Genomic DNA, 23,996 nt, shown 5'->3' on the forward strand with positions numbered 1-23,996 from the left:
CCCTGTATGTAATTCATGAGTGACTAGTCAGTGTGCTCATGTGTTTAGCTGTGAGTAAATATGCATGCTGAAGGCTGTGTGAGCAGGCCAAGAGTGGCTGTTCTGACAGCAAAGCAGTGTAAAAGGCACCCCAGGCTAGCGATTAAAGGGGACACAGCTGTTCAACAGTCCAAATTGTACTCTGGATAATGTCACAGTACTATATTAGCAATTCTCCGGTCACAGGGTACGACCTCAGAGTTTACGGATTCATTAAAAATCCTTGCTATATGTTAGATATATAGTGTAATTTTCTTAATTGCTTTATCACGTCTTGCAGATTTCAAACGCTGACATGATGGCAAAAAGAGTATTACTGAAAAATATAAGGTTGCATCATCTATTTAACTCAAAATAATATAGTTTAAAATTCTTCAGTTAAATTTTTAAAATCCTTCAAACCCAGGAAAATAGATATGTTTGATGACAAGCATGCAAACACAGATGCGTTTAGTGCAGTATTTTAAACTCCAATCTACTGCTATAGTTATTCTGGAACTGTAGTAATTTTAGTATTTCAGTATTGTTTAGAGCTAATATTAATGACTCATTACACAAAAAGATAAAGTAAATCAAATATTCTCTTACAACTGATAAACCAGTACATAATTCATAATAAAAGAGGTTTTATTTTATTTACTTGTTATGAAATTGTTAGACATCATGGCCTCGCATTACCATTTCCACTTGCTTATACTTGGTTTTCATAAAATTTATAGTCAAGTTAAATTGTTTACCTCTCTTTCCCTTTCATTCTTAGACAGCTGCATCTGTTTTAACATCTGAGATCTCTGCTCCATCATAAGAGTCTTCTCATATGTGAATGCTGAAATATCATTTTCAAACTGCAAAATAAGTATGCCATCATTAAAAGGAGAAAAATCTCATTTACAACCACCCCCGTCATTTGGGTAACATCTTGGGGTTTGCTTTAATTTGTGTTAATTTATATCCTAACAGTATTTCCAAGCCTATATTTGGTAAATATCTTCTGTTTTCAATGCTTTGGAATTCTAGTTTTCAAGTCTACACAGTATTAAAATACTCCTGCAAAAATATGCCATTAGACACTGTATCATATCAGAAAAATTTAAGATACAAGACTTTCCATTGCTCTGTTCTTATACAGACTGCAGGAATGAGGATGGGCTAAAGGCCACCTTTTAAACCATCTTTGCACCTCCTGTATTCTGGCCCCAACCTTCTAATGCACAGGCTTGTAACTGCACCTCTAGCATGCATCCAATGGTGGGAGGGCTTGAGGGGAGTGGTCGTAGTGCAGAACTGACCCAAACTCTACACTGCCTAGGGAACAAGCTAACACTAGGGGTATTTTCTGGGGGACTGATTCCACACAATTTGCAGTCCTTTTATGCACCAAAGAAGAGTAAAGAGGCAAGACTTTAATAAAGAATATGGTCCTTTGTGTCTTGAGACATTGAACAAAAATTAAGTGAAACTATATAATATAACAAAATAGAGATAACATTCCTAATGAGAACAAAATAAACAAACATATCTATTTAAAATATGCTCTTACAAATTAGTAAAATATTCTAACTGAGGTTGTTATGACTGGAAGAAGTAGTGGCATTAATCAAACTGAAAGTACATTAGAACCACAGAATACCAGAAATAGTTATTTCACACACAACAAAATACAAAGCAGAAAACTGGCATTTTGGCAAATAAGAAGCACAAAGAAGTTCTCAGAAGGTAATATTTTGCAAATATATGTGTGGCAGTTCTAAAGAACTCATGAGATAAATCACTACTCAAAATGAATCTCTGAAAGAAATGGTTTTAACATGGTTTTGAAAGGATCACCTGCATTTAGATTGAAATTAGTAAATGCCAGAAGACAGCAATTTCTTCTCCATTACTGTAAATACATTACCAAAGCTGAAAATTTCACAAAAAACACAAACCAACATGGACTACAAGATGACTCTGCCAGACCAGAGCTGTTTATCCATCTATCTGTGGACATGTAAATCAAGTATTTGTCTCAGTCACAAACACTAGTCTTAGTTAAATGCAGATGAGATTTAACAGAAAGAGGATAGCAGGGGGAAAAAGCTTTGTCTTGGGGTGCACTTCGAAGGTTTGTTGTTCTGTAACTGGGGGACAGGGACAGCACCCTGTTATCCTGAACTCAAAGAAGTAATCAAGCAATGTGATTACATTCATGAAAATGAGATCCCAACTGGTCCTGGTTGGAAATGCTGCAAGAAAGCTTTAGGTGAGATAAGACTGCTTTTAGGCAGATGGGTAGCCTGTTAAAGTTAAGTTTAATCTATAAGAAGCATGTTATACGTCAGTATTATACGTAACCATTTCTGTTTCCACTTATTATCCTTACTCACTATCTCTTAAACCTTAATCTTTGATAATAAATTTACGATTGTTTCACTATACATATATCTCAGTGCTGTGATGTTATATGTTACTGATCCTGAGAAGTACCAGTCAAGCTGTGTGCAGACTGTTCCTTCAGGAATATTTTACCTGGTAATTTCTGTGAGTATCCAGTGACAAGGGCTGGAAACTACAGGGGGATGCTTTCAGAGGGGCTTGGGAACCGGGGTGCACCTATTACTAACCTGCACGGCAAAGCAAGGGGTTAGTAGAGCCCTGAGGAGATTGTTTGGGTGACAGACTGGAGGTGTCAGTTAAGCACAAGTTATTCTCACTTTTGCTGAAGCAGAGGGGTAACAAGGGGACTCATCATCCTGGGCACCCGAAGCAAGTGTAACACATATCCTTCATGGCATCATGGGTCAAATGAATCACTCAGTCCTGGCTTCAATACCCACAACCTCGACTCCCTCACTGAAATGGCTTTTGAAGCTAGTGTTTTCATGGATCTCTTGAAGCCTCTCCTAGGCCTTGATTCAGAAAAGCATTTAAGCAAAGGGTAACTCTAAGAACATAAGTAATCTCACCGAAATCAATGGGATTACGAATGTGCTTAAAGTTATGCATATACTTCACTGGAGTAGGATCCTAATTCTCTTTGCCTTTACAGTCCCCTCTCAAACTGGAAACTCAGAGGAGAGGTTACTTACCTTTCAGTAACTTGAGTTCTTTGAGAAGTGTTGGCCCTATGGGTGCGCTACCATAGGATATGAGCATGTCCTTGCACTCTCAGCCAGAGATTTGAGTTAGCAGTGTCTGCAGGTCTGCGCCTGCATGCTACGCTACACAGGGATTAGACTAGATGACCTTTCAGTCCCTTCTAACCCTATGATTCTATACGGCCTCATGCTTTGGAGTGAGGAAATATGGGGAGAAGTGGACCCGCCACCATTCCAGTTCCTTGTCAACTACAAAGCCTGAGAGTAAGAGGGTTGGGAGAACCCCTGGAGAGAAAATATCTTGAAGAAGTCAAGTTCCTGAAAGGTAAATAACCTCTCCTTCTTCTTTGAGTATATGTTCCTATGGGTGCTCAACCACAGACTCCCAAGCAGTAACTCAACATGGAAGGGGGTGCTCAGGAGGCAGATCCAAGATGGTGCAGAGGACAGCATCAGCAAAAGTTGTGTCTATCTTGGCACAGAAAGAATATTGTAATGTTTTGAGAACATGTGAACTGAGGACCAAATTGCAACCCTGAAAATTTCAGAGATAAGGATGTCTTTGATGAGGGTAATAGAAATGGACTGAGTCTTAGTGGAGTATGCTGCCACTCTGAGGGGAAGTTGTACCACAGCAATCTTGTTTCAGGCTATGATGCCACCCACTTTGATAATCTTTGAGAAGAGATCAATTGTCCTTTCATTCATTCAGAAAAGGATATGAACAGTCTAGGGGAAATCTGGAAATGCCCTGTGAGCATCTGAAGTGTGAAGGCATGTCACTTCTGTGGAGGAGTGAAGCTTGGGGAAGAACATTGGCAGACAGTTATCTTGCCTGATATGGCATAAACCAAGGATGAGGTTATAGTGTGATCTCAACATGATAGAAGGCAGTGTAAGATGGGTCAGCCATGAGAGCTCTGAGCCCTCCCACCCTTCTAGCCAAGGTGACAGCTATCAGGGAAAAGGTCTTACAGGAAAGATGGGGGAACAAATCTGCCTGCCATAGGTTCCAAAGGAGGTTTCCTTAAGGTACTGAGAACTAAATTAAGGTTTCAAGAAGATGTGGGGTCCCAATATGAGGGAACAGATTAGATAAACCCCTAAGGAATCTGGCAGTGGTAGCATGACCCGAAAATAAGAGGCCCTCAATAGGCAAATTAAAGGCCATAATAGCTGCCAGGTATATCATGACAGAACTCATAGGTAGTCCTGTGTTTTTAATTCAAGCAGGTAATCAAGCATCCTGGAGACAGAAGCTTCAAGAGAGTCTATAGATTGACAGGAACACCAGGACAGGAGGCATTTCCACTTCTGCAGTTAAGCCTTTCACGTGGCAGGTGACTTTCTACTATTTAGTACTACGGACTGTACTTCAGATGAATAGTCCACCTCTAAGGTTGAGAACATCGAGGCCTTGAGGATCAGTGATACAAGGTTGGGGTGGCTCATGATGCCCAAGTTCTGTGTTAGGAGGTTCAATTTCAGGGTAAGACGGTGAGGTATCTCTACAAAAAGGTGAAGAGCTGAATAATACACTTGTCTTGTCCAAGAAGGCACTATTAAGGTGACCCTTACCTGCTTCTACCACAGTTTGATTAATGTCCTGAGGATTAGCATTGTTGAAGAGAAGGCGTAGAGGAGGGGGCAAGGATAGAGGAGTAGTACGGCATCTCCTAAAAAGTTGTGACATAGTGCCCCTTCGGAGCAAAAGATGTGGCATTTTGTATTGGTCTGGTTGGCAAAGAGATCCACTGTGGGGAGGCCCCAAACCCCGCAAATGTGAAATATCAGGTTGTTGAGCAACCACTTGTGGTCCTGGTGGAAGTTTCTGCTTAGGGCATCTGCCACCGTATTCTGGATACCCAATAGGTAAACAGTGGAAATCTCTATATGGCAGGCAATGCACTAGTTCCGTAGCTTTAGAGATTCCGTATATAAGGACTGGGATCTTGCTCCTCCTTGTTGATTTACATAGTACATCGTTGTACTGTGGTCTATCATTACTCTGACATGGTGTCCCTAAATGTTTAGTCCTGACATGCAAAACAAATCGGCTGTAGCTCTAAAACATTGGTGTAAAGCAATATTTCCTGTGGAGACCATCTTTCCTATGCAGTAGATCCTTGCAAGTGGGCTCCCCACATCATCATCATGATTCATGTTCGTGGCAGGTATGAGAATGGTTCTCCCAGACAGATCTGCAAGGGGTCTTGCCACCACCTGAGGAAGTCCAGCACCCGTGAGGGTATGGAAACTTTCTCACTAAGACTGTGCTTGTTTGATGTAAATGGTTCTGAGCCAGGCCTGAAGGCATTGGAGATTTAGTTTTGCATGTGATGTGACAAATGTTGAGGCCAACATGGGAACTAGGAGTTGAAGTCAGGTCCTTACTATCGTCTGGAGACTCAGCTGGAGGGTAGTGACCAGACTGGATATAGCAGAGAATCCGCCCTGTGGTAGTGAAGTCTATCCATTGAACAGGTGTTAATGTGGACTTTTCAGGTTGATACGAAGGCCCTGGAATTGGAACAGCATTAGAGCCTTGTTGGCTGTAGACTGGACCTCTAAAGCAGAGTGCCCCTTCAGAAGCCAGTTGTCCAGATGGGGAAGACTTTAATACTGTCTTGACACAGGTGAGTTGCCACTACTGAGAAGACTGTTGTAAAGACCCATGGGGCTGGGAGAGTCTGAAGGGAAACACAGGTATTAATAGCGTTCTGAGCCAATGAAGAAGTGCAGAGAAAGTTGAAGGAAGGGTGCACAGCACTGTGAAAATACGTGTGTTGGTGGCTGAGGGCAATAAACCAACCCCTTGATTCAGGGCTGGGTTTATGGAAGTCAAAGTCACCATCCTGAAGTGCTGTGAAAGGATGTAAGTATTCAGGTTCCAGAGGTCTATGATCAGCCTCTAACCATGTTCTTTTGGGAACCAGAATGATTTGGAATAAAACTCTCTTCCCACAAATTCTGGGGGAACCGACTATCATCTCCAACTGCTGTAGGATTGAACCTCCTGCTTTAAAAGATTCTCATGAGAGGGATGGGGATGGGAGAGAGGCATAGCATAGAAATGGATAGAATATCCCGTAGCCTCCACCTTTAAAATCCACCTGTCAGTGGTGATAAGCTCCCAAGAAGGTAAAATTGTGACATGTGGTCCCTAAAGGGGAAGTGGAAGACTGGTTTGGTCAGCAAATCCACAGAAGGGGATTGTTTGTGGTCCTTGACCAAATTGTCAAAACAGTCATTTGGAAGGGGACCTGGGTAAGGAGGTTGCCGTTTGAGGTGGTACTCTCTTTTGGAGTCTGGGCCTCCTTGGAGGAGGTTCCATGGGTTTGAAATAGAACTGTTAAAACCATATTTTGCCATCAGGGCTTGATAATCTGCCACCTCAAAATGGAGAGTAGTGGAAGAATAACATCCTCCTTTATCAGAAGGTGTGGATCTTGAGCGAGCTTGGTGGTTTATCTCGTTAGCTGTATCCACTACCAAGGAGTTGGGAATGGGATAAGAGAAAAAATATTACAGTTCCTTGGCTGGTATGTAATATTTTTGTCTGCCCATTTGCAGGTAGGTGCAAAAGTGGCAGGGGTCTACCATATATTATGGGCTAGTGAGAAGAGTGCCTGGTTAACAGGCAGTGCAATCTTGGCTTGAGGGGGTGGTATGAAGAAAGTCCATGACAAAGTGCTGGGATTCTTGTACTCTTCAGTGAAAGGTTGACAAGATTCTCCAATTCTGTCCCAGAACAACCTAAAATCATCTGCATAGGAAGGTGGTGATGGCATCACTGCGTCCCCCAGGAAGGAGGAGGATTTATTTGGAGTTGTGATGCTGGTGGTTGTTGTGGAGCCTGAGGAATGTCTAAACATGAAACATGAAGATGAGAACCCCATTGAGTTGGTGCCCACAGGCTGTCCAGGGATTTCAACAGGCCCGCTGAGGAGGTGAGTAGGGGAAGAGACCCCAAGAAAATTCATATTTGGAGGGCTCAGAGCATCTTCTGGAATCTTTTGTATGTTACCATTCCTGATGTCCGATTTGTGTCCATTTAGTCTTTTAAATGGTAACATACAAAAGCCAGTAGGAGAACACTTCAATCTTCCTGGACATTCTATAACAGATTTGAAAGTATTGACACTTCATAGAATCATAGAATCATAGAATATCAGGGTTGGAAGGGACCCCAGAAGGTCATCTAGTCCAACCCCCTGCTCGAAGCAGGACCAATTCCCAGTTAAATCATCCCAGCCAGGGCTTTGTCAAGCCTGACCTTAAAAACCTCTAAGGAAGGAGATTCTACCACCTCCCTAGGTAACGCATTCCAGTGTTTCACCACCCTCTTAGTGAAAAAGTTTTTCCTAATATCCAATCTAAACCTCCCCCATTGCAACTTGAGACCATTACTCCTCGTTCTGTCATCTGCTACCATTGAGAACAGTCTAGAGCCATCCTCTTTGGAACCCCCTTTCAGGTAGTTGAAAGCAGCTATCAAATCCCCCCTCATTCTTCTCTTCTGCAGACTAAACAATCCCAGCTCCCTCAGCCTCTCCTCATAAGTCATGTGCTCTAGACCCCTAATCATTTTTGTTGCCCTTCGCTGGACTCTCTCCAATTTATCCACATCCTTCTTGTAGTGTGGGGCCCGAAACTGGACACAGTACTCCAGATGAGGCCTCACCAGTGTCGAATAGAGGGGAACGATCACATCCCTCGATCTGCTCGCTATGCCCCTACTTATACATCCCAAAATGCCATTGGCCTTCTTGGCAACAAGGGCACACTGTTGACTCATATCCAGCTTCTCGTCCACTGTCACCCCTAGGTCCTTTTCCGCAGAACTGCTGCCTAGCCATTCGGTCCCTAGTCTGTAGCGGTGCATTGGATTCTTCCATCCTAAGTGCAGGACCCTGCACTTATCCTTATTGAACCTCATCAGGTTTCTTTTGGCCCAATCCTCCAATTTGTCTAGGTCCTTCTGTATCCTATCCCTCCCCTCCAGCGTATCTACCACTCCTCCCAGTTTAGTATCATCTGCAAATTTGCTGAGAGTGCAATCCACACCATCCTCCAGATCATTTATGAAGATATTGAACAAAACCGGCCCCAGGACCGACCCCTGGGGCACTCCACTTGACACCGGCTGCCAACTAGACATGGAGCCATTGATCACTACCCGTTGAGCCCGACAATCTAGCCAGCTTTCTACCCACCTTATAGTGCATTCATCTAGCCCATACTTCCTTAACTTGCTGACAAGAATACTGTGGGAGACCGTGTCAAAAGCTTTGCTAAAGTCAAGAAACAATACATCCACTGCTTTCCCTTCATCCACAGAACCAGTAATCTCATCATAAAAGGCGATTAGATTAGTCAGGCATGACCTTCCCTTGGTGAATCCATGCTGACTGTTCCTGATCACTTTCCTCTCATGTAAGTGCTTCAGGATTGATTCTTTGAGGACCTGCTCCATGATTTTTCCAGGGACTGAGGTGAGGCTGACTGGCCTGTAGTTCCCAGGATCCTCCTTCTTCCCTTTTTTAAAGATTGGCACTACATTAGCCTTTTTCCAGTCATCCGGGACTTCCCCCGTTCGCCACGAGTTTTCAAAGATAATGGCCAAGGGCTCTGCAATCACAGCCGCCAATTCCTTCAGCACTCTCGGATGTAACTCGTCCGGCCCCATGGACTTGTGCACGTCCAGCTTTTCTAAATAGTCCCTAACCACCTCTATCTCCACAGAGGGCTGGCCATCTCTTCCCCATTCTGAACAAAAACACTTCAGAAACAGACTTCAAAGAGAAACAGCAGAACTAAAATTCATTTGCAAATTTAACACCATTAATTTGGGCTTGAATAGGAACAGGGAGTGGCTGGCTCATTACAAAAGCAGCTTTGCCTCTCCTGGAATTGACACTTCCTCATCTATTATAGGGAGTAGACTACATCCACCCTGATTGAATTGGCCCTGTCAACACTGGTTCTCCACTTGTGAGGTAACTCCCTTCTCTTCAGGTGTCAGTACATAATTCCTGCATCTGTAATTTTCACTCCATACATCTGAAAGAGTGGTTTTTTACCCACGAAAGCTTATGCCCAAATAAATCTGTTAGTTTTTAAGGTGCCACCAGACTCCTTGTTTCTGTTTTTTGGCTCACTCTGGATCTTATGCTTGGGTTGAATTGGGAATGTGTGGAGATGCCAACCATGTCATGCCACATCCAGGGGAACCTCTCCCCCCTGGAATGAAGGAGCTGTTTTAATTGCATAGTCTCAGAGGCTGAGGCATCCTACTAGGTTTCAGAAAGTGCACAGAATGAATACTGTTTTGCTGAGAGGCACTGTACTAATGAGGCCTCTAAGACATTCCAATAACTTTTTATCCTTGAGTAACCAGAGAGTGGCTCTTAAGTATCATCTCTTCAGCTTCATCCTCGCTGGAGACCTTCAACTCATGAACCAAGAAGGAAGATGGGTAAACTGCTGGTGTTGGAAGTCCTGCTGACACTTTGACCAATAGCAACATAGAGAATTTTTGCAAAGTTTTGCTGTGGCTCTGTTTCTTCACCTCCACCAAAGCAGCTTCAAAATTCCAACTAGAGAAGCAGTTTCAGGTGGTAAAGCACTTGGCTTAATCAGGGTTTGCTTACTTCAGAGGACAGGATTGTGCATTTTTGCTTCAAGAAATCTTCAAATTATTTTGTGGATAAAATAGCTTGGAACCACACATAGCAATTTCTGACTCTGCCTAGTAGGGAAAAATGGAGTCTTCTCTGCTTGACTTTCCACTGGCATTGCTCACTGAAGTGATGGAGAAGCTGACACCTCTAAATTAGGTCCATGCCCCTATATGTTGGTGAAAATCAATGGGAAAATATTTTGGAGACACTTTTGGAGCGGATGGTAAATACCACCAGCGGGTGGGGCAGGGGCGAGACGAAGAGGGAGGGTAAAATGACAGCTTATTTAAAAAAAATATTGTTAGAGACCCTTGATCAAGAAAACATGGATATTGAGTGGGAATTTAAAACTAAGAGCTAGGAGAATCTTTTGTTGGCAGTGAATCTTTTAGTCAATGTTTTTGTCTGATTTTATTTTATTTGTGATAGGTTGGCATAGGTAGCCAAATACATTTTGCTTGCGTTAAGAAAATTCTTACAACCATTTCATTGAAAAGCTCTAGCTCTTCTATGCTTTGGAGCAAGGGCTTGAAATTTGGCATATATGTCATCCTGTCATCAGGGATGTGCCTTTTTCCATTCCTGTGAAAATCTCCCCAAATTTGGCCAAGTTATAAACCTTTGAAAAATCTCATGCTCTTAGAATTTGGCAGCTAGATTACCAGAAAATCCCTTCCGAATTAGGCACGCTCCATCCCTCACAGCTCCTATGTTCTTATTGGACTGCACATGCACCATTGCCACAGAGGGACTGAACATGCTCCATCCCAGAGATTCAGAGGCTGAGAAGGACTTCCTGCAATTCCTGCTCCTGCTCTCCATTGAGCACTGTAACTGATAGCAGGGAGACAATCTCTCTTATGCCCTCATTGCTCCTTTGCTGGGCCCAGGTAGTGTGGAGGAGGAAGCTGCCTGACTGAATGCAGAAGGGACAAGAGGGAGAGGGAGGTGGAGGTAGTAGATTGGGACTGAGAAGGAAGTGGAGAAGAGGGAGATTGGCTTGGAAGGAGACAGGGACAAGGAGCCTAGGATGGGAAGGTGTAAGGGAATTAGGACATGGATCCTAGTGAGGAGACTGAGAGTAGTGGTGGAAAGACTGAGAATAGGGGTGGAAAGACTGAGATTGGATGTGGAGACTGTAAGCCAGAGTTGGGGGGCAGAATGGGACTGGCTGGGAAAGGAGACATTTAGAACTTATTTTTGGATTCCTTGCTCATCACAAGCTCTCTCATAGCAGCATCCACAACCTTCTACCATCTCCTGTTGGCTAGAACAGTCTGTCCCATCATGGTGGATGATGACTTGGCCTTAGATATACCCATCTTTGTCACCTTCTGCCTGGCCTAAAGAAATTCAATATGTCTGGGCATGAAGCCATCAGCCCTTAAGAAACTCTAATACAGAGCACTACAGCATGTCTCCTTCCTGACTATGACAGTGCAAATGTAATTCAGCCCCCTGTGTGCGTAGTGATCACAGACTATTGTTCTTTGTTTGTTCTCCTGCCTCATTTGTTGCAGAAATTGGAAGGTGTGTAGTCAATGAGGCAGGGGATTACAGGAAGAGAAATAATGGTCTTATGGCTAAGGCAACTGAATGCTGCCCTGGAGAACTGGTTTCAAATCCTCATCTCTGCCAGTGAATTCCTATACTAGGCAAGTTATGTCGACCAAACTTTTCACAGGTGTCACTAATTCTGTGTTCCTCTTTTTTTAGCCCAACATGAGGTATCTGGGGCCTGATTTGCAGAAGCTCTGAACATTCACACCTACAGCTGAAGTCAATTGGAGCTGTGCTTTGAACATATAAAGTGCTGTACAATACTAAAATCACTTAAAAATGAGGCCATAATCATCTCAGATTGGGGACCCAAAATTAGTGGACACTTTTGACAATGTTTGCCTTAATTTCTTTGTGCCTGAGTTTATAAATGGGAATAATAGCCCCAGTCTCATGGGGTATTATGAAAATTAATTAATGTTCCTGAAGCACTTCAATACTTATTCTAATCAGTGCCAAAGAAAAGACTATGAGGAAATTCATAATTCTGTATTCATAGTAGGGTTTGAATAGTGTACAGTGAACAAAACGGGGGTCACACATTAAACTCTATGGATAAAACAAAATTTTGAATAGCTGCTCATTCAATGAATATTTTCCATCTTGTGCACTGAATGAGGCGGGGTCTTATGGAAAAAATAATTTGTGATCATGTATTTAAAACCTGTATCATAAAGCATACATACAAGGGGGTCAAACTGAGATTGCAGGCAACATGAATTCTCTCTTTCCTTAGTTTTGAGTATTTTTAATATAGTTTTCTGTGTGTAATTTATATTTATAAAACAACAACAGGGAATTTTTTCTCTCCACTCTTTTAAAGTAACTAGGAAATGAAATACAAAAATTTATGGTAATGCAATATTAAGGTTGCCCAGTTAAAATCACAGTCAGAAAACACACGTGTTAAGGTACAATATGGAACCTTAACTCAACCATATTGCATATGTGCAGTATTTGACCTATGTGTGACCTATTACTGCTTATATTGTAAAAAATACACCATAAAATATATAGGATGCATTATGTGGTTAACATTGCTGTAGGAACATTAAATTTTGCTTTTCCTGCCATTTTAGGCCAAATACTACGATCTCTTACTTAGTTTACCCTCCAAATGTCATTAGGCAAAAGAAATTCCAGGAGTCTGAGGAAGAACTTCCAAGTTTAGTTCAAGGTTTTCAGGTAACAGGTAAAATATACAGGAGCTTACCATTTCAACAACCTCCACCTCAGCATTAAGTCGAAGATGATACAAAAATATCTGAAGGTCCTTTTTCATTTGAATACTGTTGTCATCCATTTGGGCAACAGTAAAGATACGCATTTTGCATTTTCTCCACACCTATGTAAGGGAAAAGGCATTTTATATGACAAACGTAGAAATAATTTTTCCCCTTCTGTTCACAATCCTTTAAACAGCTAAGTAAAAAAGTATATAAGAATTTATTTAGTAATTTTATGTAATGCTTAGTGAAAGAAAAGTCATTCCTACTCATTTTCTAAGACAAGATTTCCCTTTTTGAATCATATACTGTACCTTGTGCTGTCGAAGCAGGAAAGGAAGCAACATCAGCATGCCACCATCATGAACAATCCACCACACATCTATGTTCCCTTCAGAAAAGCGCTCTTGATTCGTTGGAAACAAATCAATGTTTTTAGCGACCAGTAGAGCTTGTTGTGCTGCTGTTGTTTCTCGGACTGTATCTGAAATCAGAAAATTTGAATGAAAATTCGGAGTTGCTGAAGAAGACTATTAGATGGCCAAAAATCCACAATGCCACTGTTGTGAAAGAGGATAATTTTGGTTAAAAGCCTATCCTGCTTAAGAGAGGAAGCAAAGACAGCAATCTCACTCATCCACATCCACACAACGTGGATAAAAATTAACCATTTTTTCAAAATTGATTGTTTAATTTAAATAAGATTTCTTTATTTGAAAAATAAACCTATTTGAAATCTGAAAATATGCCAACCTATATTAATACCTTAAATTAAAATAATGTAAATTAAATTAAAAAATAACATTGACATGGTATATTTGTGCTGCTGAAGTTTTAAAGAAAGTCAGACCACAGAACTGGTGGAAGTCACTGGCTAAGCACCTGGAAACAGAGTTTGCTGAAGTGTTAAATCGGCTTTGACAGCAATATCCTCTTCCACAGGTGCAGAGATAATACCGGTACTATCTTTCTTTTCAGTTTTTCAACTAGATCAGTTCAAAGTTGAGAAAATAACTGGAAGTTGAAAAAGCAGGAAAATTTGTTTCCCTCTTCTAATCTATGAATATAAACTAGGTGCAAGAGGATGAGATCAACTAGTTCAAAAATATGGAAGGGCATGATGACCAGAAACAATTAGTTCAGTTCACTAACTAAAGATAATATTTTGTTTAATAAACCAGTTAGTTTTCAATGCAAAGCAAGTTCTGATAAACTTGCTTTTTCTTCTTTTGTATTCATACACTTAAGATAGTTAACTAATAAAAAAATGTGGAAATCATGTTTTTGTTCATTTTAAATTGAATTCCAATTTCCATCCAAAAGCAGAGTGACAGAAATTATGAGTAAAAATTTAATCAGCATCTAGTAAACAAGAAATGTGTCATTCACCATTTTCTAACATAATAAAAAGATTTAAAACATAAAAATCTGAATAAATATATGTTAAGCTATACAAGGTATCGACCCTGCGTTGCATAACAGAAACCGAAGATTTCCTGGACAGACGTCAGGATACACTTCTACGGACACAACGTTCTGAAGATTCAGAGCAGGCTGCACTGCGGGGACAGGAGGACGGTGAAGAAATTTGGCAGCATGTGACCTGCAGAAGAAGAAAGGGGAGCGTCCATGTACCAGCAATGCAGATACAGGTAAGCAATCGTTTTCATGTTCTCTCCACAGGTACTAATGCGGAGAGTGGACTAGATGATACATCTGAGGGAAGGGAACAGAAGGAGACTCCGCCGATTGGAAGGCATGGGATGCACTGTCCTAAGGTTGGGGGTTCCACGACCACCGCTCCCAAGAGAAGGAGGTGGGTGGTGGTGGTCGGGGACTCTCTCCTCAGGGGGACTGAGTCATCTATCTGCCGTGTCGACCGGGAAAACCGAGAAGTCTGCTGCTTGCCAGGAGCTAGGATTCACGATGTGATGGAGAGATTGCCGAGACTCATCAAGCCCTCGGATCTCTACCCCTTCCTGCTTCTCCACATGGGCACCAATGATACTGCCAAGAATGACCTTGAGTAGATCACTGCAGACTACATGGCTCTGGGAAGAAGGATAAAGGAGTTTGAGGCGCAAGTGGTCTTCTCATCCATCCTCCCCGTGGAAGGAAAAGGCCTGGGTAGAGACTGTCGAATCGTGGAAGTCAACGAATGGCTACGTAGGTGGTGTCGGAGAGAAGGCTTTGGATTCTTTGACCGTGGGATGGTGTTCCAAGAAGGAGAAGTGCTAGGCAGAGACGGGCTCCATCTAATGGAGAGAGGGAAGAGCATCTTCGCAAGCAGTCTGGTTAACCTAGTGAGGAGGGCTTTAAACTAGGTTCACCGGGAGAAGGGAACCAAAGCCCTGAGGTAAGTGGGGAAGTGGGATACCGGGAGGAAACACGAGCAGGAGCGTGCGAGAGGGGAGGGCTCCTGCCTCATACTGAGAAAGGGGGACGATCAGTGACTTATCTCAAGTGCCTATACACAAATGCAAGAAGCCTGGGAAACAAGAAGGGAGAACGGGAAGTCCTGGCACAGTCAAGGAATTATGATGTGATTGGAATAACAGAGACTTGGTGGGATAACTCACATGACTGGAGTACTGTTATGGATGGATATAAACTGTTCAGGAAGGTCAGGCAGGGCAGAATAGGTGGGGCAGTTGCATTGTATGTAAGGGAGCAGTATGACTGCTCAGAGCTCAAGTATGAAACTGCAGAAAAACCTGAGAGTCTCTGGATTAAGTTGAGACGTGTGAGCAACAAGGGTGATGTCGTAGTGGGAGTCTGCTATAGACCACCGGACCAGGGGGATGAGGTGGATGAGGCTTTCTTCCAGCAACTCATGGAAGTTACTAGATCACAGACCCTGGTTCTCATGGGAGACTTCAATCACCCTGATATCTGCTGGGAGAGCAATACAGCAATGCACAGACAATCCAGAAAGTTTTTGGAAAGTGTAGGGGACAATTTCCTGGTGCAAGTGCTGGAGGAACCAACGAGGGGCAGAGCTCTTCTTGACCTGCTGCTTACAAACCGGGAAGAATTAGTAGGGGAAGCTAAAGTGGATGGGAACCTGGGAGGCAGTGACCATGAGATGGTCGAGTTCAGGATTCTGACACAGGGAAGAAAGGAGAGCAGCAGAGTACGGACCTGGACTTCAGAAAAGCAGACTTTGACTCCCTCAGGGAACTGATAGGCAGGATCCCTTGGGAGAATAACATGAGGAGGAAAGGAGTCCAGGAGAGCTGGCTGTATTTTAAAGAATCCTTATTGAGGTTACAGGGACAAACCATCCCAATGTGTACAAAGAATAGTAAATATGGCAGGCGACCAGCTTGGCTTAACAGTGAAAGCCTTGCTGATCTTAACCACAAAAAAGAAGCTTCCAAGAAGTGGAAGATTGGACAAATGACCAGGGAAGAATATAAAAATATTGCTCGGGCATGCAGGAAGGCCAAATCACACCTGGAGTTGCAGCTAGCAAGAGATGTTAAGAGTAACAAGAAGGGTTTCTTCAGGTATGTTAGCAACAAGAAGAAAGTCAAGGAAAGTGTGGGCCCCTTACTGAATGAGGGAGGCAACCTAGTGACAGAGGATGTGGAAAAAGCTAATGTACTTAATGCTTTTTCTGCCTCTGTCTTCATGAACAAGGTCAGCTCCCTGACTACTGCACTGGGCAGCACAGCATGGGGAGGAGGTGAACAGCCCTCTGTGGAGAAAAGAAGTGGTTCAGGACTATTTAGAAAAGCTGGACGAGCAAAGTCCGTGGGGCCGGATCCGCTGCATCCGAGAGAGCTAAAGGAGTTGGCAGATGTGATTGCAGAGCCATTGGCCATTATCTTTGAAAACTCATGGCGATCAGGGGAACTCCCGGACGACTGGAAAAAGGCTAATGTAGTGCCCATCTTTAAAAAGGGGAGGAAGGCGGATCCTGGGAACTACAGGCCAGTCAGCCTCACCTCAGTCCCTGGAAAAATTATGGAGTAGGTCCTCAAGGAATCAATTCTGAAGCACTTAGAGGAGAGGAAAGTGATCAGGAACAGTCAGCATGGATTCACCAAGGGCAAGTCATGCCTGACTAATCTAATTGCCTTCTAATGCGAGATAATTGGCTCTGTGGATGAGGGGAAAGCAGTGGACGTGGTGTTCCTTGACTCTCGCAAAGCTTTTGACACCGTCTCTCACAGAATTCTTGCCAGCCAGTTAAAGAAGTATGGGCTGGATGAATGGACTATAAGGTGGATAGAAAGTTGGCTAGATTGTCGGGCTCAACGGGTAGTGATCAATGGCTCCATGTCTAGTTGGCAGCCGGGATCAAGTGGAGTGCCCCAAGGGTTGGTCCCGGGGCCGGTTTTGTTCAATATCTTCATAAATGATCTGAAGGATGGTGTGGATTGCACTCTCAGCAAGTTTGCAGATGACACGAAACTGGAAGGAGAGGTAGATGTGCAGGACACAGTGGATAAATTAGCAGCAAATGGGGTTCCCAAATTCTGGTGGGGTGATAGATGGTACACATATCCTACGTTGGCACAGAGTACATCAAAAGAAAGATCTATTTTTCTATGGATATGCAAGCTTTGGTGGATCACCAGAGATACTTCACCAATATTACTGTGGACTGGTCAGGGAAGATGTGCTTGCATCTTTAAAAACACAGGACCGGTCAGAAAGCTGCAAGCAGGGACATTCTTTCCCAACCGGCAGACTACCACTGACAATATGGCAATGACAATAGTGATTCAGGGGGGCACAGTCTATCCCTTGTTTCCCTGGCTCATGAAGCTGTATGTGGCTACCTCAACCAGCACCAAGAAATGATTCAGCTACTACTTCAGCAGCTTCAGAATGACAGTTGAATGTGATTTTAATATACTGAAGGTGTTTACTCAATACAATGGATCTCAGTGACAAAAATATCCCAATGGATAGCTGCCTGTTGTGTCCTACATAATATCTGTGAGGCAAAAGGGAGAAAAGCTGCCGCCAGGGTGGAGAGCAGAGGTGGAGCAGCTGTCTGCTGACTTTGAACAGTGAATCAAACAGTGAAGCTGTTACAAGTGCTTAACAAGGAACTGTGCAACTGAAGAAAGTTTTGAAAGAGCACTTTAACAGTCAGCCATTGTTCTGTGTTGCAATGGTTTCTGGGCCAGGAGTTTTGAGTTCTGTTAGGAATGATGATTGCGGTACATTTATAAATTTGACTAGATGTTTTATTGAAACTATGGATTATGTTACGTTTGCTGTACCGTTATAAATATTGGACTGTGTGTTTTCTTGAACTAGGAGTTCTGTGGTGCTTTACAAGTGCTGGGTGCTTTGAGTATTCATATGCATTCTGCAATATGGGTTGTAAACTAATAAAAATAATTTAATTTTCCATAAACAGAAATTTCTTGAGTGGCAAAAACAGTGCAGTTTAACAATGTGCAAAAAACAAGAGGCAATGCAGTACAAACTTTTAACATAAATTAACAGACTCGGATTTTGAAATTGGAAAGGCAACAAACATTTCTGTCTGCTTCAGTGCACAAGTATAGTCCGTTGTGACTACTCATACACTAACCATGGTTCTCACAGGTCAGGGTATGTGAAGTTGTGGTTTTCTTTGCTGTTCCCTGGCATAGAGTGGTAGGGGTAAGGATGCAGCATGTGATACCAAGTGGTATGTTGGGAGTGTAAGGAGATGCTACCATGGAGTTCTCAAAGAACTGAAAAGGGTGGAGACTTTAGGATTTTGGGACCTGTAGGTCAACCAGGGTCTGCAGCATTTGGATATGCTGCTGCCTCAGAAGACTCATTATGTTCAAATGCATATCACTGCATGTCCTTATGGGGTTCCCAGGCCTTTCTCCTGTCTCCTCTTCCCTTCTACAGGCCATCTGCCATGTTGACCCTCCAGGCCCTTTGTTTACAGTCCTATGCAGCACTGGCTTGCAGGATCTCACAGAACACATCCTCCTAGTCCTCTTCTCTTTCCTTCTCATCAAGTTCAGGTGTTCTGGGGATCTGGAGAGGGTACACCTCCAGGCCGCCACGCCAGAAGCTGCTGATAAAAACAGAGATGTGTCATTGGATTTATAGTCACAACAGAAAGGGAGAGACACGTTTCAAAATTCCCTTCCCTTACCCCCATAAAAAAGTGTAATAAGACATAACTATTGACACTTCAGCCTTGGGAACCCTCTGCAGAGCACTGCTCTCCAGCCCCAACCATAGGGATTGAGAGTGGGGAAAGAGAAAGAATTTTAATTGCATGAAACAATAAAATGTTGGTCCATCTTCCATGGGTATGAGTATAGGGCAATGGCTTTGAATATTGGCACTATTTTCCAAAGCTGGTGGTGATTTTAGCTGATATCTCACTCCTGAGGGCTGGGCCTCACCCCCTGGGCCTGCATGCCACTAGCCTGTGTATTGTAATGGTGCCAGCTGAACTCATTGCAGACTGATGTGGGAAAGTGTTCTATCTCAGAGGGAGAAATAAGGTAGCCATCCCTAGAAGCCTTTGGGACTGGATTGCAGAGTATCTCCATGAAAATTTCAGAGATCTCTCAGGAAGATACAATGGGCATCTCTGTGTATATAAACAAACTGCTCCGCATGGTACCCTCTTCTCCCCACACCCACCTAACCCAAAAAGGGAATGAAAAGCACATACCAACTCTACTTCTATTTTTTGTACTGCTACCTTTTCTCGTACTAGTAAAAGAATGAAACAGCAATGTGTGTGTCTTGCGGATGGGCCAGGTGCCATCTTTATATTTAAGCACTGTAAGGAAAAATACATGCACACACTTACCTGAGGTCACTGCCTCTTCACTGGGTGTACCCGTGCTCAGCTGGTGGGACTGGCTAAACTGTGGAGGTGTCTCAAACATTTCTGTCTTCCCTCTGCTCTTCCTCACTGTTCATGGTGTGGGTGTCGGTCTTGCGTCCTCTGAGGTATCCATGGTAGTGGGGTCCTGGTGGACTCTCCACCAGGTATGGCATACAGCTCATTGTGAAGGCAGCAGATCTTCATCTCAGCACCCGACTGATTGTTGGCTTCCCTGGATTTGTGGAACACCTGGTGCAGTACCTGTGTTTTCATGCATGCTGATCCCTGTTGTACCCCTTGGCCTGCATCCCCCTTGCAATCTGTTCATAGATATAGCCACGTTTCTATGGCTGGTCCATAGCTGTGCTTGCACAGGCTCTTCTCCCAACTCGCCTAGGAGACCCAACACCTCCAGTCTACTCCTGGCAGGAGTGTGTCTAGTATCATGGCGAGTTGGCAGTTGAACACGAGGGAGAGCCACTAGGTATACTCAGTAAAGTGAGCAATCAGGAAAAGGCATTCCAAAAATCCATGGCAGTGGCTTCTGGTTTCTGTGACCCCTGGGCAATGGAGTTCACAATTATGACCAGAATGGTCAGCGTTGTAGGAAATGGAGCATTGCGGGAGAACTGCTAACTTTACGTCACTAACTGCTAACTTTTAGGTCACTAACTGCTAACTGCTAACTTTAGGTCACTGTCAGGTCACGCAGTGCCTACACTTGAACAGCATTAACCTTAGTAGGTCAACCATGGCTCAACACTGTTCAGGGGAGGTGTTTTTATCACCATAATGGGGCACTTATGTCAGGCAAAGACAAATTTCATTGTAGATACATGCACAAATGGGTTAATGCAAAGTGACTCATGTCTACCTAACTTTATAGTGTAGACCAAGCTATAGTGTATCCTCCTACAAAAAGAAGTACCTAATTTATGTAGAGGCTTATATTTAATTGCAAATCAAGATGTTTTAATGGTTATCAACGAATTAGAATCAACCGGTCTTTAGGAAAATAACTGAAAAGTACAAATGCAAAACTAAGGAGTGAAATCAACATTTTGTGCTTGCTGAATTAAATCATGGTTAAAATCAGTGTTTTAAATCATTTTGACTTATATCAGTCCACCCTCATATATGAGAGATAAGGTGGGTGAAGTTATTACCTTTTTTATTGGACCAACTTCTCTTGATGAAAGAGAAAAGCTTTTAAGCAACAACAGATCTGAAGAAAAGCTGTATATTGTTCAAAAGCTTTTCTCTTTCACCAACAGAAGTTGGTCCAATAAAAGATACAACCTACTACCTTGCCTCTTATATTCTAGGACCAACACAGCTACAAACACTTTCATATGTAACAAATGAAAAAAAGGGAAAGTAGACAGTAATCAATATAAAATTAGATATTGATAAGATAAGTAAACTAATAAGGGATGCTAAAGATATCAGAGAAAAATCCATGGATAGCTGGGTCAAGGATAACATGAATTATGTCAGAAACCAAAAAATATCATATCATGAGAGGGAAATGGTAAAAATGTTAATAATGATGTAGAAAAGGCAGAAGTGTTCAATAAATATATGTTCTGTATTTGGAAAGAAGCAGGATGATGTATTCATATCACAGGAAGATGATGAACTAGTAATTTAGGAAAACATAAAACAGCATCTACTAAGGATACACATTTTTTAATCAGGAAATCCAGGCAGCTTGCATCCAAGAATCTTAAAAGAGTTGGTTGAGGAGACCTCTGTTCTGCTACTATTAATTTTTATTTAATGAATTGGTATTGGAATACCAAGGAAATTCCAGAGGATTGGTAATGTGCAAATATTCAAAAAGAGCAGGTGGTTTGATCCAGGTAATTACAGGCTTGTTATAATGTGATATCAACCCCAGGCAAAATAATGGAAAAAATGATACAGGATTCAATCACCAGGAAACTAAAGAATGGGACTATTATTAGTGTCACAGGTGGGTCATGGGCAGCCATACCTAGTGGTCAGAGCCAAAGTCCACACTCATGAAACAGGAGTCAAGAATCAGCTGGGTCAGGATACCAGCAGATCAGAAGCAGAAGACAAACTTGAGGTCAGAAACAAAAGTCAGGAACCAGAGTCAGGCTAGGTCAGGATACCGGTGGGTAAGAGGCAAGAGGAAGACAGGAGATCAGAACCACGAATCAGATACTAGGAGTCATACAAGGCCAGGATGTCAGGAAATCAAGCTGTGGGAGTGGGAGCAGGATGCACAAGGTATACAGTCCAGAACAGGGAGGAGTCCAGTTGTCCTGACAGGTTCCTGTTCCTGCTGCTGGCTTAAATAGGGTTCTGTAGTTCCCTCAGTAGGTGTCTCAATGGGAGCAACTTGCTCCGGCAATTGCTGGTTTCTCCTGATAAACTGCGCAGCTTGGGCCTGCAGTGCTTGATTATCCACCTGGAGGCAGAGGGACCATTTGGGCAAGTCTGATGCTTCTGGTGGCTGTAGTGGTGTTGCTACGTCCATCGTTCTCACACAGAGCTCAGTCCTATAGGGTTATTGTGGTCTGAACAAGCTGTCACGGCCCAGTCAGGGGCAGCCATAGTGGTTCGAGCCAGAGTCCACAGTCACAAAACAGGAGTCAAGATTCAGCTGGCTCAGGATACCGGGAGATCAGAAGCAGAAGACAAACTTGAGATCAGGAACCACAGAAAAAAATTAGTGGGTGCTCTGCACACACCGGGGAGATCAGCTGTTGGCAACTGCCAATCAGCTATTTAGCATGGGCAGCAGCCCTCATCAGCTCTTTGGCTGGCTGCAGCCAATCAGCCGTTTGGCGCGAAGCCCCCGCCTATCAGCTGTTTCTCCTGCCGCGGCTGAAGCTCCCAGAGGGCTCCCATTGCAGGCATGTGTGAGTCCTTTTAATTTTCAGGGCAGAGGGAGCTGGGCTAGGGGGGACAAGCAGCTAGGGCATGGCAGTTTCTGGGCCTAGCTGAGGAGGGGTGGGGGAGTACGGGCTCGGGTGTTTCTCAAGGAACGAGCCAGCCATTCTCAGCCCACTCTGGCATCTCCTCCAGAACCTATGCTCCCCTCCAGCCAGGAGAAACCAGCTGCAGACCCCCTTACTGCTGGACAGAGGGACAAACCAAAAGACATGGCTTCTTTAAGAAAAGTTTGCCCTTGTGTCTGATGAGTGAACTTGGAATGGGGCCAGCAGCTTGCCCCCTCCCCATGCTCTGTCTAGCCAGTTGGGTGCGCCCAGCCACGGCCAGAGGTGAGAGGGGCTTCACTGCAGCCCCAGCCCCAGGTGCAAATGAGCAGCCTCCCCCAGCACGGACCCTGCCTGTGCCTGGACCCCTCACATGCGGGCTCTGGGAGGTCCCAAACCCTACGGTTCTGACCCAGGTCCCAGGGCGCTGCATCCCTTCCCCCATGTGTGAGGAGACAGGATGGGGGAACACAACACCAATACTTCTAGCCTCAAGTTCCCCGTGGGCTCTTCTCCATGGCCAGCTCTCATGCCTGTGAAAGTAAGGCTTGCCCAGCTTAAAGCTGTCTCCCTCTCACCCACGCCCAGATCAAGCCTGCCTGAGGGGCTTTTCCCTCCCAGAGAGGGAGTTTATGTCCCCTGCTTCCCCCAACCAGATCAGCGTCCCCTCCTCCCCGCATCAGGAAGGATTGTAACCAATTGGTGAGGATATTTGCTCAAGCTTTCCCCAGGAAAGGGGGTGTAAGCTTGGGGGAATATTTTGGGGGGAATAGGACTCCAAGTGGTCTTTTCCCTGATTGTTTGTTAAATCACTTGGTGGTGACAGCGATCCCAAGTCAGGAAAGGAATCTGTGCCTTGGGGAAGTTTTAACCTAAGCTGGTAAGAATAAGCTTAGGGGGTCTTTCATGCGGGTCCCCACATCTGTACCCCAGAGTTCAGAGTGGGGAAGGAACCCTGACAATACCCCATCACATTCTAATGATAAAATATAGCACACTAATAGGAGGTTTGTAGTGGGGTTCTGTGGTGGATCAGTAGTAGACTGTTTGCTATTCAATATTTTTATCAATGATCTGGAAGAAAATGTAAAATCATTGCTGACAAAACTGCACATGACAAAAAGATTGGCAGAGAGGAAAATATGAAGAGGATAGGATAGTTATTCAGAGTGATCTGGATCATTTGGTAAGCAAAACAAAAATGCATTTTAATACAGCCAAATGTAAACGTATATATCAAGGAAAAAAGAATGCTAGCTGTGCCTACATAATGAATGACTGTCTCCTGGAAAGCAAAGAGACAAGGTGGGTGAGGTAATATGTTTTTGGACCAACTTCTGTTGGTGAGACAGAAAACCTCTGTTAGCTCAAAAGCTTCTCTCACCAACAGAAGTTGGTCCAATAAAAGATATTACCTCACCCACTTTGTTTTGCTAATATGCTGGGACTGACACAGCTACAAAAACACTACATACACAAATCCTGGAAAGCCGTGATTCTGAAAAGGAGTTAGGGGTATTAGTCGACAAACAACTGAACAGGAGATTCCAGTGTGATGCTGTGGCAAAAAGGGCTAAACAGTCCTTGCATATATAAACAATGGAGGAATGAACAGAAGTAGGTAGGTGATT

General features: G+C 43.5%; 1 protein-coding gene across 1 annotated transcript in view; it reads right to left on the bottom strand.

The window, feature by feature from the left end:
• Positions 1 to 23,996, bottom strand: part of SLC12A7 (solute carrier family 12 member 7) — a 321,321-nt gene that overhangs the window by 13,637 nt on the left and 283,688 nt on the right. The window contains exons 19-21 of the mRNA XM_074945079.1: positions 12,900 to 13,069; positions 12,573 to 12,704; positions 777 to 884 (exon numbers count right to left, since the gene is read on the bottom strand). Coding sequence (XP_074801180.1) covers positions 777 to 884; positions 12,573 to 12,704; positions 12,900 to 13,069 — 410 coding nt within the window. The remainder of the gene's footprint in view (positions 1 to 776; positions 885 to 12,572; positions 12,705 to 12,899; positions 13,070 to 23,996) is intronic.

This window comes from Natator depressus, chromosome 2 (assembly GCF_965152275.1).
Source record: "Natator depressus isolate rNatDep1 chromosome 2, rNatDep2.hap1, whole genome shotgun sequence".
Taxonomy (NCBI): Eukaryota; Metazoa; Chordata; order Testudines; family Cheloniidae; genus Natator; species Natator depressus.